This window comes from Siphateles boraxobius, unplaced genomic scaffold (genome assembly GCF_051911475.1).
Source record: "Siphateles boraxobius isolate OS27281-9 unplaced genomic scaffold, OSU_SipBor_1 65, whole genome shotgun sequence".
Classification (NCBI taxonomy): domain Eukaryota; kingdom Metazoa; phylum Chordata; class Actinopteri; order Cypriniformes; family Leuciscidae; genus Siphateles; species Siphateles boraxobius.
The window spans coordinates 17,302,081-17,319,159 of NW_027509192.1; the positions used below are offsets into that span (position 1 = coordinate 17,302,081).

The 17,079-nt window shown below is 44.9% G+C and overlaps 1 protein-coding gene across 2 annotated transcripts in view; it reads left to right on the plus strand.

The window, feature by feature from the left end:
* Positions 1 to 15,986, plus strand: part of cpt1ab (carnitine palmitoyltransferase 1Ab (liver)) — a 30,422-nt gene extending 14,436 nt beyond the window's left edge. For both annotated transcript variants that reach the window (XM_077211338.1, XM_077211337.1), the window contains exons 10-19: positions 458 to 653; positions 8,613 to 8,801; positions 9,459 to 9,564; positions 9,869 to 9,985; positions 10,071 to 10,235; positions 12,699 to 12,833; positions 12,913 to 13,065; positions 13,395 to 13,508; positions 14,412 to 14,504; positions 14,828 to 15,986. In XM_077211338.1, coding sequence (XP_077067453.1) covers positions 458 to 653; positions 8,613 to 8,801; positions 9,459 to 9,564; positions 9,869 to 9,985; positions 10,071 to 10,235; positions 12,699 to 12,833; positions 12,913 to 13,065; positions 13,395 to 13,508; positions 14,412 to 14,504; positions 14,828 to 14,917 — 1,358 coding nt within the window. In that variant the 3' untranslated portion in view covers positions 14,918 to 15,986. The remainder of the gene's footprint in view (positions 1 to 457; positions 654 to 8,612; positions 8,802 to 9,458; positions 9,565 to 9,868; positions 9,986 to 10,070; positions 10,236 to 12,698; positions 12,834 to 12,912; positions 13,066 to 13,394; positions 13,509 to 14,411; positions 14,505 to 14,827) is intronic.
* Positions 15,987 to 17,079: the final 1,093 nt, after the last annotated feature.

Genomic DNA, 17,079 nt, shown 5'->3' on the forward strand with positions numbered 1-17,079 from the left:
TATTGTGTATAATATAATAAAATATAATTTTTATTACATGGAAAAGCTCTTTATTACATGGAAAAGCTTTATTCCGTTTTTTTCCTAATTCAAATATTTTTGCATCGTGACTGCTAAACTGTATAATTGACTGTTGTCACATGCAGCCGATTTCTTACATAAATCTTTTTTCACTCAAATCAATATTTCATATTTCTATATTTGGTTAGTAGTCATGTGATACGTGTCTTAATGTGTATGTGTTCAGTGTAGAAAACAAGCGTTTGGCCTTTGCTGTACTTTGCCTTTTTTCCACCTGCTTTTCTCATCATTGTTTTCACCACCATAAATCATTTAACCCATAACAAATACAGCCTAAATATGACACAATTTCAAATGCACAAATAATTGTTGAATGAGTCACAGAATAATGTTACTTTTGTACACCTCCATCCTTCATGTCCATATCCTTCATCAGACGTCCTTCAGCATGTGAATGAGAGCAAACACATCGCCGTGTTCCACAAGGGCCGCTTTTACAAGGTGTGGATGTTTTACGACGGACGGTTGCTGTTGCCTCGAGAAATTGAGCAGCAGATGGAAAGGATCTTGATGGACAAGTCCGAGCCTCAGCCAGGAGAGGAGATGCTGGCCGCTTTGACTGCGGGCGACAGGTGGCGTTTAAAAAATATATATTTTATTTAATTTTTTAGAATATTTTAACTTTTGGCAGCCTGGCAAAATTATAAAACAAGAGAGATTTTAAATGATCAATGAGATTGCATTAAAGAGGACCTATTATGCTTTTTTACACTTTCAACTTTCTCTAGTGTGTAATGTTGCTGTTGGAGCATGAAAATGGTCTGCAAAGTTACACAGTCACTCCAAAGGGAGCTATTCTCTATATCAGTGTCACAGTTTCTGAACTCCCTGAAACTCCTTGATTGTAGTGTTGAGTTTTCTTCTGGGAACGTACACATCACAACATTCTTCATTTAAATAATTCCTGTCCAAATCATGCAAGAAAAAGGGGCGGGGCCAGGTTGAGTTGCGTTAGTAGTGTGTTAAGCTATGTTCACTCTGTCAGTCTAAATCCGATTTTTGTGCATATCCAATTGGAATCCCTTCTGATTTAGCAAGTCTGAACGGTAAACAAATCACATAAAATGTGATTTTTACAAATCCGTTTCGAGCTAGATCCATATGTGGTTAGAAATCCTGTTCACATTTTATTTCTGGTAATCCGTTTCAGTCTGATCGTTCTGATTGGATTTTGCGTAGTTTATGTGACCTACCAATGCAGATATTCTTAAAAACGAAAGAGCGGCATAGGACACAAATCGGATCTGAACAGTTGTGATACACAATGTGGACATCAATCATTTTAGATTTAGGATTTGGACTGACAGTGTGATTCCTTTGTCTCGCATTGACAGATCTACAGACTTGACAGCAGAAACAAACACAGTTCTTGTTTAGGGGTGTGAAAATGTAACGTCGATGTTCCTAAAATAACAGACTGGTGTGTAAAAATCATGGGTGCATTTTAAAGAGTCTATGCCATGAACTTTACTTACTTTTGAAAATCCAGCGTTTACTTGATCCTGATAAGTGCTCATTGTCACAGTTGTAAGCATGATGGCGTTCTGCTTCCATGAGGGGGTTTGGCTTCACAACATCTTTCTTTCCAGACAGACCATCAAAGAACGCGACAAACACATCTCGCAGAAATTCTGTAGAATTCAACCAATCAGCTGATGGCTTCAAAACTCCTGAATTACACACAATACACCAGCTGACCAATCCGAGCTCATTGCACTTTACAAGTGAATCTATCAAAACTAACTTTAGCTGGATAATAACTTTATTCTAGAGCTGCTGTAAAGCCAAAAAAACGTCTACGGTTACGTATGTAACCCTCGTTCCCTGAGTAGGGAACGGAGACGTTACGTCGGATGACGACGAATGGGGTTTCGCTTAGAAAGCCTATCAACTTCGAGTATTACAAAACGAGCCAATGGCAAAGAAATGCCATGGGTCTGCGGAATTTGCATGGCGTAACTCCGCCCCACCTCGTGGGTATAAAAGGAGGAAGCCGGCAGCAAGCAGATATGTTTCTTCGCTGAGGAGCCAAGACTGAGCTCAGGCGATCCCCGCGGTACAGCGGAAAGTGGCAGGCAGACGTAACGTCTCCGTTCCCTACTCAGGGAACGAGGGTTACATACGTAACCGTAGACGTTCCCTTTCGTTGTCACTCCGAGTTACGTCGGATGACGACGAATGGGGTTACCAGTCTAATCACGCCACCTTCTCAGCTGTCTTCCAGTGCCCTGCGTAAATCGAGATCCCTGTCAGCCTGGACAAAGGACTCCATATAACACAGGAATACCAAGGTACACTGGGAAGCATATCCCAAGCTAGGGGAAGTATGCAATTAATGCCAGCCCGGAGGGGGGGGACTTAGAGAATACACATATGACCCGAAGGAAGCATATGGGAAACACTGGGGTGTCCAGCCGCAGGTGGAATATTTCAACCCCAGGGGTGGCAAGGTGGCTTGCCAAGGGAAAGACACACGCTCAGAGAGGCTTACAGTGGAAATACACATGTGGGGGTCGCTCAGAGGAGGGACCATGCACACGGGAGGCACCTAGCCGACGCACAGGCAATAGACACTGGCGCCGACGTCAGGAGTGCTGGAGGAGCTCAGGGCTTTCGGAGAAGCTCACCTGAGAAAAATATCGCACGTATCCAGTCCGTGGAGTGGAATGGCGAGCAAGCGAAGACACCTGAGCGGGTCCGGTACTAGCTGGTTGAAGCGAGTACACGAGAGGACACAGGCTCCACTCGGAGATTATAGAATCTGGCGAATGTGTTAGGTGTCGCCCAGCCTGCAGCTCTGCAGATGTCTGTTAGCGTGGCGCCATGCGCTAGAGCCCAAGAGGACGCCACACTCCGGGTGGAGTGGGCAGTCACACCAAGGGGGCACGGTCGACCTTGCTGCTGGTAAGCCAAGGCAATGGTGTCCACTATCCAGTGAGACAACCTTTGCTTGGAGAGAGCCTTTCCCTTCAGCTTCCCACCATAACAGACAAAGAGCTGGTCTGAGGTCCTGAAACACTGCGTTCTGTCTACATAGGCGCGGAGAGCGCGTACTGGACAGAGCAGTGCCAAGGCTGGGTCTGCCTCCTCCGAGGGCAGCGCTTGCAGGTTCACCACCTGGTCCCGGAAGGGAGTGGTAGGAACCTTGGGCACATATCCAGGCCGGGGTCTCAGGATCACGTGAGAGTAAGCCGGCCCAAATTCCAGGCACGCTTCGTCAACGGAGAATGCGTGCAGGTCCCCAACCCTCTTGATGGAGGCCAGTGCAACCAGAAGCGCTGTCTTCATCGACAGGAACTTAAGCTCAACTGATTGCAGGGGCTCAAAGGGAGCACTCTTCAGGGCAGTTAGAACCACTGAGAGGTCCCAAGAGGGAACGAGAGGAGGACGAGGAGGATTTAGTCTCCTCGCTCCTCTCAGGAACCTGATGATCAGGTCGTGCTTCCCTACCGACTTACCTTCGACGAGGTCATGATGTGCGGCAATGGCGGCAACATAGACCTTCAGGGTGGAGGGAGACAGCCTTCGCTCCAGCCCCTGTTGAAGGAAGGAAAGCAAAACACTGATCGAGCATCTCCGGGGGTCTTCTCGGTGAGAAGAGCACCAGTTGACGAAGAGGTTCCACTTCAACGCATAGACGTGTCTCGTGGACGACGCTCTAGCGGAAGTGATGGTCGCCACCACCGCTGGTGGTAGGGTACTCAAACCTGCCTCGTCCCATCCAGGAGCCACACGTGGAGGTTCCAAAGATCGGGACGAGGGTGCCATAGGGTGCCCCGTCCCTGAGAAAGAAGGTTCTTCCTCAGAGGGATCGGCCAGGGAGGTGCTGTCGCGAGGAGTACTAGTTCGGGGAACCAGGTCCGGTTGGGCCAGTAAGGGGCAACCAGAATGACCTGCTCCTCGTCCTCCCTGACCTTGCGCAAAGTGTGCGCAAGAAGGCTCACTGGGGGAAACGCATACTTGCGGCCCTGCGGCCAGCTGTGCGCCAGAGCATCCGTGCCGAGCGTGCCCTCGGTCAGGGAATAGAACTGGGCGCAGTGGGTCGAGTCGTGAGAGGCAAACAGATCTATCTGCGCGTCCCCGAACTGGTCCCAAATCAGCTGAACCGACTGGGGATGGAGTCGCCATTCTCCAGGGAGGGGCTGAAGCCGTGAGAGCTCGTCGGCTGCACAGTTCAGCGCTCCGGGAATGAAGATGGCTCGAAGCGACCTCAGATGCTTCTGACTCCATAGGAGGAGGTGGCGAGCGAGTTGTGACATACGGCGGGAGCGTAGACCACCTTGATGGTTGATGTACGCTACAGTGGCGGTATTGTCTGAGCGGACTAGTACGTGTTGACCCCTGAGCAACGCCCGGAAGCGGTGCAGGGCAAGGCGTACTGCCAACAACTCGAGGCAATTGACATGCCACAGCCGCTGGGGTCCTGTCCAGGAGCCCGCAGCAGCATGTCCATTGCACATGGCGCCCCAGCCCGTGGTGGAGGCATCTGTTGAGACAACAACATGCCGGGAAGCTCGAGCCAGGGGGACACCGGCCCTGAGAAAATCGAGGTTCGACCACGGGGTGAAGAACTGACGGCAGGTCGGAGTAACTGGTACTCGGAACGTGCCGTGTTGCCATGCCCACCTCGGGACTCGGTCGCGAAGCCAAAGCTGAAGCGGTCTCATATGAAGCAATCCGAGCGGCGTGACCGCGGCTGCAGATGCCATATGCCCCAGGAGCCTCTGAAAAAGTTTCAGTGGAACCGCACTCTTGCCCTCGAATTGTCTTAGGCAAGTCAGCAGTGACTGCGCGCGCTCGCTCGTAAGCTGCGCGGACATGGCGACCGAGTCGATGTCAATACCGAGAAAAGAGATCCTCTGCACGGGGCAAAGTTTGCTCTTCTCCCAGTTGACCCGAAGGCCCAGACGGGCTAGGTGCCGGAGCACTAGGTCCCTGTGTTCGCAAACCTGATCTCGAGAGTGAGCTAGAATCAACCAGTCGTCGATATAACTCAGGATGCGAACCCCTTGCTCTCGAAGGGGAACAAGGGCCGCCTCGACGACCTTCGTGAAGATGCGAGGAGACAGGGCTAGCCCGAAAGGGAGAACCGCGTACTGGTATGCCTGCCCCTCGAAAGCAAACCGGAGGAACGGTCTGTGTCGAGGAAGAATGGAGACATGAAAGTAGGCGTCCTTCAGGTCGATCGCTGCAAACCAATCCTGGGGCCGTATGCATTCGAAAACGCGTTTGGCGGTGAGCATCTTGAACGGCATCCGATGAAGGGAGCGGTTCAGCACGCGCAAGTCCAGGATTGGCCGTAACCCACCGGTTTTCTTGGGGACAATGAAGTAGGGGCTGTAGAAGCCGGACCTCATCTCGGCTGGAGGGACAGTCTCGATTGCACCCTTCGCCAGCAGGGTGGCAATCTCTGCTCTCATGATAGGGGCATTGCCACCGACCAAAGTGGAGCGGACTCCCCTGAAGCGGGGAGGAGACCATGCGAACTGAATCGCATAGCCGAGCCTGACGGTACGCGCGATCCAGTGGGACAGACGGGGAAGCTCTAGCCAGGCTCCCAGGAACTGAACCAACGGGATCATGCGGGCCACAGGCGTCCCCCCGGAGGGGCAGCGAGGCGGAGTAACTGGCCCAGATATGGACGGCATAGCGGCCCGGAGAGGGGACACAGTTAGCAACCGCACCCTGGCAGAGGGGGCCAGGGGAGGACCAGGCTGGTCGTCCCGCGGGGGCCTGCTCTGCCAGGGGTCTGGCGACAGAGGGGGACAGGGGCGAAGCGGTCCGTGGACGGCACGCCGTGTCAACCGCCTCTGGGACAGAGGGGGGCGAGGAGAGCACGGCTTGTGGGCGGCGCTCTGTGTCGCCCGAGAACTCTGTGAGCTCAGGGAAGAGGGGATTGTTTCTGTCTTTAACCACATTAGGGTGCTGCCCACCCGTGGGTGAGCAGCGGGGAGTGGAGAACAAAAGATTCTCCCCCGGCCCTCCACCGGGGGAAGGAGTGGTCCTGCTACCACCTCCTGAGAAACAATCATCATCCCTGAGCAGCCCGTCTCAGGAGCGCCGCTTGGCCCGGCGTTTAGCGGGGGGCGGGGCAGGAGAGGGCTGTGGCGCCTTCTTATGGCTTCCTCCGCGACCGGCCCTGGGTGGAGGCTGCTGCGTGGTCCGGGCGGGAGGGGCGGGAGCCGCAGGAGGGCGCCCTCGGCGGGAAACAGGTCGAGGCGTCTGCCCGGCCGGCAAGGTGGAGGCAGCAGCGGGCCGGCGGGGCAGAATGTGTTTGATGGCCTCGGTCTGTTTCTGGGCAGTTGAAAACTGTTGGGCAAAGTCTTCAACTGCACCGCCGAAGAGGCCGGCCTGGGACAAGGGGGCGTTAAGCAGACGGGTCCGCTCAGCGTCCCGCATGTCAGCCAGGTTCAGCCACAGATGTCGCTCCTGGACCACAGCTGTGGACATCACCAAACCCAGGGAGCGCGCGGTAACCTTCGTCGCCCGGAGAGCAAGGTCGGTCGCGGCGCGCAGCTCATCAAAGAGCCCTGGGTTTGTCCTACCCTCGTGCATGTCTCTGAGCATCTGGGCCTGGTAGACCTGCAGAGTGGCCATAGCATGCAGTGAAGCAGCCGCCTGTCCCGCCGCTCTGTAAGACTTCGCCACCAGGGTCGACGAAAATCTACAGGCTTTGGATGGGTGCTTAGGCTCGCCCCGAGAAGAAGCACTCTGCGGACATAGTTGCATGGCAACAGAGCGTTCAACCGGGGGAAGCCCAGTGTACCCACGGGCAGCTGCCTCATCGAGGGGAGGAAAGGCGGATGAGACCAGCGAGCGGTCCCGAGAAGACAGGGGGGTCTTCCAGGACTTCGAGATCTCATCATGCACATCCGGGAAGAAAGGTATTGGGGTTTGCCGAGGACGAGGGTCGGCGGCCTTACCCAAAAACCAATCGTCCAGCCGCGAGCGCTCAGGACAGGGTGGAGGCCTCCACTCAAGTCCGATGCTCGCGGCTGCCCGGGAAAGCATGGCCGTCATCTCCGGATCAGACTCGAGCACAGCCGTATGCACACCGGAAGGTGGCAGCTGTGACGAGCCCTCACTTCCAGAAGAGTCAAACCCGCCTAGTGATGCTGCAACAGACATGGCATCTTCCTCTGTAGCTTCAACTGAAGCCCGCGGGCCACCAGAGGGTAGACCCGCGGGAATCAGCAGTTCACTAGCGGGCACCGTCATTGAAGAGGGGGGCTGGGGTCGCGGACACATAGTCGGCGCCTTGTTCCAGACCGTAACCCTCAGATCACCCTGGCCACCAGCCGCAGGACGGGGGGTGGATGAGGGGACTCTCACTCTTGCGAGTTCACGGAGTCTCGACCGTAATGACGCGATGGTCATGTTCCCACAGAGAGAACATGAGTCATCCACGAGCGCTGCTCTAGCATGATCAATGCCCAAACATACTATGCAACGCTCGTGCCCATCAGAGTCCGATACCAATCTGCCGCAACCAGAAGTACACGGGCGAGACATCTTTAAAAAGACGTGCCACGTGTAAGCTCTTTTAGTGAGAGAAAACTCAAGTGTTGAAGCACCCGGGGAGAAACGCACCGACTGGCAGACCACTGCAACAGATCAGCAGGAAGCACGCTCTCGCCGTAGATCGCCGTCACACCAACACTCGAGGTACTCGTTTGTAAAGCTGACAATTCAGAGATGGCTTGTGGAGAGAAGAATACACTTGGCTCCGAAGCGAAAACATATCTGCTTGCTGCCGGCTTCCTCCTTTTATACCCACGAGGTGGGGCGGAGTTACGCCATGCAAATTCCGCAGACCCATGGCATTTCTTTGCCATTGGCTCGTTTTGTAATACTCGAAGTTGATAGGCTTTCTAAGCGAAACCCCATTCGTCGTCATCCGACGTAACTCGGAGTGACAACGAAAGGGAACCTCTGTTACTTTAATTTCTTATTATCACTGTAAAGCTGCTTTGAAACGATATATATTGTAATATATATAAATGAAGGTGACTTGACTTTACGGAAGAATGGGCTTCGTAGAGACAGGAAGTAAACAGAGCATCACTGACAGACAAGGATGAGAGGTGATGCTGTAACGGATGTAGGCCAGTAAGAGTTGTGCGTGTCAGCCTCACTCCCCTGGCCTCAAGAGGTGCGCTAGCAACTGACATTGACGGTTGCGGTCTTTATATGCACCTTGTTAGCGTGCAGAAGACCCTGGTTCGAGTCCCTCTCGGACTGGTTTGAGTAGGACCGGTTACACTGCAACAATGTCAAAGTGTTTTTTGAACATTCAAACCTTTTCTAGAAGACCCCAAAAAACAACATCAAGACTTTGTAAAAGGGCATAATACAGCTTCTTTAATTAAGGAAAGAGAACTTTCTGCGGCTGCTAAATCTACAAATCTCAGCTTTCATTCAGGAAACTGTATTTCCTCTCTTTCTGTTCAATGAAATGTGATCAAAGCTACTTAAAGAACAATGCAATGAGCCAAGTGATTATATCTATGCTTTTGTTCCCCATTACCCAGAGATCCCTGGGCCAAAGCCCGCACACAGTTCTTCAGTCGTGGGAAGAACAAGCTGTCTCTGGATGCTGTGGAGAAGGCCGCTTTCTTTGTTACTCTGGATGACAGCGAACAGCGCTTTGAGCCGGACAATCCGGTCCAATCGCTGGACAGCTACGGCAAATCTCTGCTCCATGGAAAGTGTTATGATAGGTGACTAAGAGCTCTCTTGATTATAATTCAATTAGATTATAAAAAACACTTATTTCAAAATAAAATATGTTTCTTTCAAGAAATAATTTCATTTTTAATTTAATGTACACTGTTCAAAAGTTTGGGGTCAGTAAGATATTTTATTTTGAAAGAAATTAACACTTTTATTCAGCAAAGGGATTTAATTAATCAAAAGTGACAGTGAACACATTTATAATGTTACAAAAGATTTGTATTTTTAAATAAATGCTGTTCTTTTGAACTTTCTGTTTATCAAATATTCCTAAAGAAATCACGATTTCCACAAAAATATGAAGCAGCACAACTGTTTTCCGTATTGATAATAATAGCAGTAAATCAGCATATTATAATGATTTCTGAATGATCATGTGACACTGAAGACTGGAGCAATGATGCTGAAGATTTAGCTTTGATCACAGGAATAAATTACATTTTAAAATATATTAAGGAAATATTAAGTTTATTGTATATTATAATATTTTCACAATATTGCTGTTTATCTGTATTTTGATCAAATAAATGCAGGCTTAGTCAGCAGAAGAGACTTCTTTTAAAAAAATAAAAAAGCTTACCAACCCCAAACACAATAGTGTTTTAATTATTATTTCACTTCATTGTGTGTTCTTTTTTCTCCAGATGGTTCGATAAGTCTTTCAACCTTATTGTGTTCAAGAACGGCACTATGGGATTGAATGCAGAACACTCCTGGGCCGATGCTCCCGTCATTGGCCATTTGTGGGAGGTGAAGAAATCAATTCATTGAAATATTGAGATATATGAAGTGTTAGATTTTTTTTCAGGGTTCTTTGATGAATAGAACATTTCTCAAGAACAGTATTTATTTGAAATAGAAATCTTTTGTAACATTATAAATGTCTTTACTGTTGCTTTTGATCAATTTAATGCATCCCTGTTGAATAAAAGTATTACACATTCACACAAAGTATACATTTCTTTCCCCAAAAAATCTTACTGAACCCAAACGTTTGAACATTAGTGCATGTAATGTAATGTTTATAAATATTTTGCGTGTATGTGTGTGGTAGCATGTCTTGTCATCGGATCCAGTGCGACTGGGCTATAGTGAGGATGGACACTGCAAAGGAAACCCCCACCCCAACCTCCCGGGACCCCAGAGACTGCAGTGGGACATCCCAGAGGAGGTCAGTTAAGATGTTTATTGTGCACTTTAGACATGCTCTACTTGCTATTCATAGTTTAATATAGAAATACCTCTTTCCTTCACAGTGCCAGACAGTGATCGACAGGTCTCTGAAAGTGGCCCAAACTCTGGCAGATGACGTGGACATGCACATATTCCCCTTCAGCGACTTTGGCAAGGGCCTGATCAAGAAATGCAAGACAAGCCCTGATGGCTTTATTCAGATCGCCCTCCAGCTGGCACACTTCAGAGTAAGTGAGATTCTCTGAGGGTGTGTTCACACTTGGCAGGGGTGCGTTTCCCAAAAGCATCGTTCGCCAACTATGGTCGCAAGTTCTGTCGTTATCAGTGTAAAATCGTGCTTCGATCGGCCCAAAGTCCGGCATCCGACCAGCACTGAGGGTCTCTGCGTGTTACTGTCTTTTCTCGCGGCAAAGTATTTTTGGTTAAATGCAATACATTTTGTCATATGTATTTACTCGTTATTTCATCTGACTCCATACATGAAAAGGTTTTAATGATATCTGTGCATCATTAAATGTGAGCGAATGTTTTACTATTCTTTTTAAACTCTTGAATCAAAATAATGTCAAATTCAATTAGAATAATCAAATATAACAATTTAATATGTCAGGTAAATGTATCATTACAATTTCATAATCGATTCAAAGATAATCAATGCAAAACATCAAATGCTCTAGAACAAAGAGGAAAATGTTTACCCGACTTTAGAAGTGCGTGAGGCCGAGAGAGTCGACCTCGACCTCACGGGCTGATCTCAGATACAGAAAAAGATCATGAGCTCTCGTTGCATTTCATTATTTTAGACAGACCTCATTTCAAATGTAAATATGTGTTCACAGAGGAAATTTACCTTGCTGTCCCAGGCTTACTGGGGGTAACCATTTGCTAACAGTGGGACACTGTTACACCTTCTGAGAGCAGAGGGCAATTTGCGTGGAAGACACCCCCTTCTGTGTAAAAGATATTTCTAAACTCTTAAGAACTTTATTACCTTTTGTTTTACTTATTTAGAAATGAGACATTTGTACCAGTCGCACTGAGACATTTCGAATGATACTAAACATGTATAATACTCAATGATAATCATTCACATTAAACCATTTAGATTCTTGGGTGAGTTTGGGTAATCTCTGAAGAATGAGGGGGAGAAATGTATATTAGGATGAGGGAGGTAAGGCCTTCGTCTCGATAGTGCACGGGGGGGAGTTCAATATGTTAATTTCGTTCCTCAACTAGTTTTCCAGTCTTACATCAGTGTAGTCTAACGAGTCATAGTATCTTGTTTTCATGACATGTGGACTCAATAAATTCTTATCTTGAGCCAAATAAGCAAGCTGACTTTCAGTACAATCTATATCTTTTATTTAGAATACATACAAATGTAATTTACATCTTTTAGTTTGTCAAGAGATTTAAAGAGTTTTTTTCATTTTTGAAAAATGTGCATGTGGGAACGTGCTCTAGTACGTAAGAACAAGCCTATGATTGAATCTGGAAATAAATCAAAACAATTGAGAAAAATTTGAAATATTGCAATGTCCGTAATTTACAGCAAAAGTGTTGCATTGATTCGATCTCAAACAGATTCATTAAAAGAGTTATTACTCCACCACGTGCTCGATGTCATAAACCAACGTGGTTGAACGACCATTTGGCGACAATACAGTTTCAGGAAACAGTCGTGACTAGCTAGTTGATTTCTTCCACAATGCATCGTACTATGGCAGTGAAGCAGTGAGTTACGTCATTATACGGGAAACGCAACTCAGGTTGGAATACACAATATACCGCTCTCAATATCGGTATCGGCTGATATATGTTCATTTTTAATGTTATTGTTATCGGCCCGATAAGAGAATTTGGCTGATATATTAAAGCTGATAAATAATGGATTATTTCCTTCAGCTGAGACGCTCCAGATGCACACTGTTCGCCAAGATGGTTTTGAATTGCTTCAAATATGATTGGAATCACTTCAAAAAATTCAAGTGAAACAGTTAAGTCTCAATATTGGCTTCATAAAATTATTGGTTTTGTAATCAGGCTCTACAAAATTATATAAAAATTCGGATTTATATATTGGCCAACATATTGGTTATCGGCTTTCAAATATAAATAATTATCGGTTATCGGTATTGGGCAAAATTTTCATATCGGCGCATCCCTAAATAAAATGAACTCTGGTGCGATTGCTCTGTTAGTGCGGTTCATTTGAATAAGTGTGAACGCTGCCATCCGAACCCTGGTCCACTTTCAAACTAACTCTGGTGCGGTGAGGTTCAAATGAAATACGAAAGCAACATGGACCAAAAACATGTAAACAAACCAAAAATAGGACGTGGTGTGACAAGATGCGACCCTAAAAAGGACTGAATGCTCAAGCATACCTGTTTTTTCTCATCATAGGAGTAATGTTGTCCATCACACTTCGGTACAGGCGTTGGAAGTGCGTCTCCTCGCAGCAGATCTTCGTTTATGTGTGACCAAGGAATTCCTACCGCTGTTTTGTCTCCTTTACACATTTTATAAGCTCTTCACGAGTTCTCAGGACGAATTGTATCATTTACGTTTTTGGTCCGGACCAAAAGATCCAAGAGAATTACAAGAGTGAACACGCCATGAGATTCTTTAGATCTTTTTGGATTCCTCATCAGATTTCTATATAATACGTTAAATTTTTCCTCCTGCAGGATAAAGGCAAGTTCTGCCTGACGTACGAAGCATCCATGACTCGTCTGTTCAGAGAGGGCCGTACTGAGACCGTGCGCTCCTGCACCTCTCAGACCTGCGATTTCGTCCGAGCCATGATGAATGAAAAAACAACGGTGGGGTTGATTTAAATGGCTAGCTAGTTTCAGTGTGAATGTGTTTGCTAATTTCAACATGTTTTTTTTATTTACTCAGAGAGAAGAGAAGTTGAAGCTGCTGAAAGCAGCAGCAGAAAAGCACCAGGATTTATATAGACTGGCCATGACAGGAAAAGGCATCGACCGCCATCTTTTCTGCCTCTACTTAGTGTCCAAGTACCTCGGTGAAGATTCAGCTTTCCTCAAAGAGGTTTGAGACCTGTCACTAAACAAAGTGCAATTTCATAGGGGTGCAAATACACGTATTCTTAACAAGCATTTTCATTTCCGTTTTAATATCAACAATATCGTTTATATCTAAAATAAACCCATCTCAAATAAAAAATAAATTTAACAAAGTATACAGAGTGAGCTTCTGTCGAATAAGTGCACCATCCAAGTTGTCTTAAACATGGGATGTACTTGTACTTTTTCGTTCTATTTTTGTGTACCGTTCCACCCCTACTAATTCATAGATTTTTTTAAAAACGTTTCAGTTTTGAAAGCTGTATAGTTTGTGACGGGTTGGGTTTGTTCCAGGTGTTGTCCGAGCCCTGGAGGTTGTCCACCAGTCAGACTCCTCTCCAACAGGTCGATCTGTTTGATTTAAAGAGGCATCCAGAATATGTCACCAGCGGAGGTGGATTTGGACCTGTAAGTTCAAGCAGAACCTGATTTCACCAAGTGGAACATGTTCCTGGATCAACATCTTTGTTCATCCTGGAACAACATTCCAATCAACCAATCAGATTTGAGGGACAAGGTTACGGTTTGTCAAGTTCGGGCTTAAAACCAAGGTTAGGGGCTTCTACATCAGTGTTATTCAGCTGTTATTTCCCTCTGATTATGGATGGATATGGTTAGGACTAAAATTTCGGACAGGAATGTTGTTCCAGAATCAACAAAATATGTTGACCCAGGAACTTGGCAAAATCGGGACATGCTTAAGTTCAAAGTGTCCTACCTGGATATGATGCAACTGTTGGTATACATCACTGTTTAAAATTTTGGGGTTGGTAGGATTTTGGTATGATTGCTCAAATTTTTATTAATTTGATCAAAAGTACAGTAAAAAAAGTAATATTGAGAAATGTAATTACAATTTAACATATCTGTTTTCCGTTTTAGTATATGTCATTTATTCCTCTTCTGCCCACCAAGGCTGCATTTATTTGATCCAAAATACAGTAAAAACAGTAATATTCTGAAATATTATTATAATTCAAAAGAAATGTTTTCTATTTGAATATCTATTAAAATTTTGTGCTGCTAAATTTTTTTGTGAAAATGTCTTTTCTGTTACTTTTGATCAATTTAATGCATACTTGGTGAATAAAACTGTTAATTTCATTTTTAAGAAAACTTACTGACTCCAACATTTTGAACAGTAATATATATATATATATATATATATATATATATTAGGCAGCATTTTAGGCTTTTGACTCTTTTACGGAACTTAATAATATGTTTTCAGGGTTTATAAAGAAAAAAGTGTTTATTACATATTTTCATTTATTTCCTTTTAGCAGTATGTGACCAATATGTTTTGTTTAGGTTGCTGATGATGGTTATGGTGTATCATACATTATTCTTGGAGAAGACCTCATCAACTTCCACATATCCAGCAAATACTCTAGCCCAGAGACTGTGAGTTTACTTTATTCTATCTCAAATATAACAATACAGTATATAATCATATATATATAATCATTAATAATTTGTAATATAATTAGTGCTGTCAAATCGATTAATCACATCTAACATAAAAGTTTGTTTCATATATTATGTAAAAGTTTGCGTTTATATAATATATATATATATATATATGTATATATATATATATATATATACAGTACATACAGTATACATACTGTACATACACCTATATATTATATAAACAAACTTTTATGTTAGGGGCGATTAATCGTGATAATATATTAATCTCTTTCACTTTTCCTTATTATTTTTAGGATTCTCACCGCTTTGGAAGTAACATTAAACAGGCGATGCTTGAAATCCTGGAGCTTTTCCAGCTTGACAACAAAGCTAAAGACAAGTGATCTATCTCTTCTTCTTGTTGACTCTTCTCTGAAAAAGGGAAATCATTTTAAAATATTTGAAACAGAGGGCTGATCCTCCTTAGGCATGTACAGAGTAATTGTTGGTTTTAATTTAAATTATAATTCAAAGAATGGTAATTTAAATAGGATGGAGCATGTTATCTGGGCATTTGGTTAAATTGCATTGCATTGTTTTCGAGTGTAAATGACAAGAAATACACTGTGGTTGGGGAGTTATATCACAGATTGTATGAGATATTTTTGTTTGTTCTGGGATGTATTCATACACAGTTGCCTTAATCTCTGGAATGGATGTGAATGTGCTTGAAGATCCAGCAGAGAGCTGTTGCCTTTCTGTGTTGCTGTACATTCAGATTTTCACTTTTGCTCTTGTGTTCAAACATTGAACTAGGTTTTTTTTTTTTTTTTGATGAATTTCTCAGGTTTCAACTAATTTATTCACTTTGTTGTGAGTTGAATTGTTTCTGAAGGAAACTGTGGCATGTTACAGGGAAGATATACAGGGAAGACAGGCCAAATATTTCAATAATATAGGGCAACAATACATATTTTTCTGTCACTTGTGTTTTTGTATTTGCAGATACTCAACAATAACTTATTTATAGGACTCACAACACTCAAACCACACTCCACAAAATGTAAGAATATAGCTCGCTGTTTGTTCACACTACGTTTTTTTTTCATTCTGCACTTGTGCGCACTAACAAAGCCAAATGAGAAGAAATTGAGATATCATTTTCAAGTACGGTATATGTTGTTTTTCAATGACAGAAACGTGTGCATTTATTTATAAAAATTGAAAGTGTGCTTATGGGTGTATTGAAAAATAATGATTCTTGACTGTATAAGTACATGATTGCAAAAAATAAATACAATTTAAAGGGAAAATGTCACTAGATGTGTTGTGCAATGTATCAAATATATTTGTATCACTTTTTCCACAATAGACCTCATGTTTGCATCAAAGGTGTGATATACTGTAGGAACTGTTTGCCATTGTTACTGTAATTTTCAACACAGTTAAACAATAAAAGTTGACTTTCAAGACTGTGCGATTTGAATGTTTGCTTTTTATGTTATTGGATTATGTTAAGTGGGTACTGAAAGTATATTTTATTTAAATGTTTTAACATATAGTTTTATTTTTTATATTACAGAAACTGTTATATCTTTTTTTAAGTACATACACAATATGTTATATTCGGGTTACATTTATAATCAGTACCTTTAACTGTTGTCCTACCATAACCTTTCACCATGTTTTGGTAAGATCCTAGATCCTTATAAGGGCATGGGGAGTTAAAGTACCATACACAAATTGATACACATAACAGCTGCTCTGGCTTAAACATGACCTGGAATCGGGATTGCCTAGACATAGACTGATAACAGGCTTGTGCTAACTGTAGACCACTGGGTTAGACCACAGACTGATAACGGGGTTGTGCTGACTGCAGACTGCTGGGCCGGAACACAGACTGGTAACTGGATTATGCTGACTGCAGGCTGCTCGACTGTTCTACAGGCTGGTGACGGGCTTGTGTTAGTTGCAGACTGATACGCCGGGACACAGACTAGTAACAAGTTTGTGCTGACTGCAGATCACTGGGCTGGTCCACAGACTGGTAACGGGAATGTGCTGACTGCAAACTGCTGGGCTGGGACACAGACTGGGAGCTGGTTTATGCTGACTGCAGGTCACTAGACTTGTCCACAGACTAGTAACAGGTTTGTGCTAAACGCAGACCACTGAGATCTGGTCCACAAACTGTGAGCTGGCTTAAGCTGGTTGTTGAATGCCAGACTGGTCAACAGCTTGTAAGCTGGGTTGGGCTAGTTGTTGGATGCCAGACTGGACCACAGATTATGAGCTGACTTGGGCTGGTTGTTGGATACTAGACTGGTCTGCCGATTATGAGCTGGCATAAGCGGGTTGTTAAATGCCAGACTGGTCCACAGACCTCGAGCTGACTTGGGCTGGTTGTTGGATGCCAGACTAGTCCACAGATTGTGAACTGACTTAGGCTGGTTGTTGAATGCTAGACAGGTCCACAGACCCATACGCTGATTTGGCCTGGTTGTTAGATGCCAGACTGGTCCACAGATTGTGAGCTCGCTTGTACTGGTTGTTGAATGCCGGA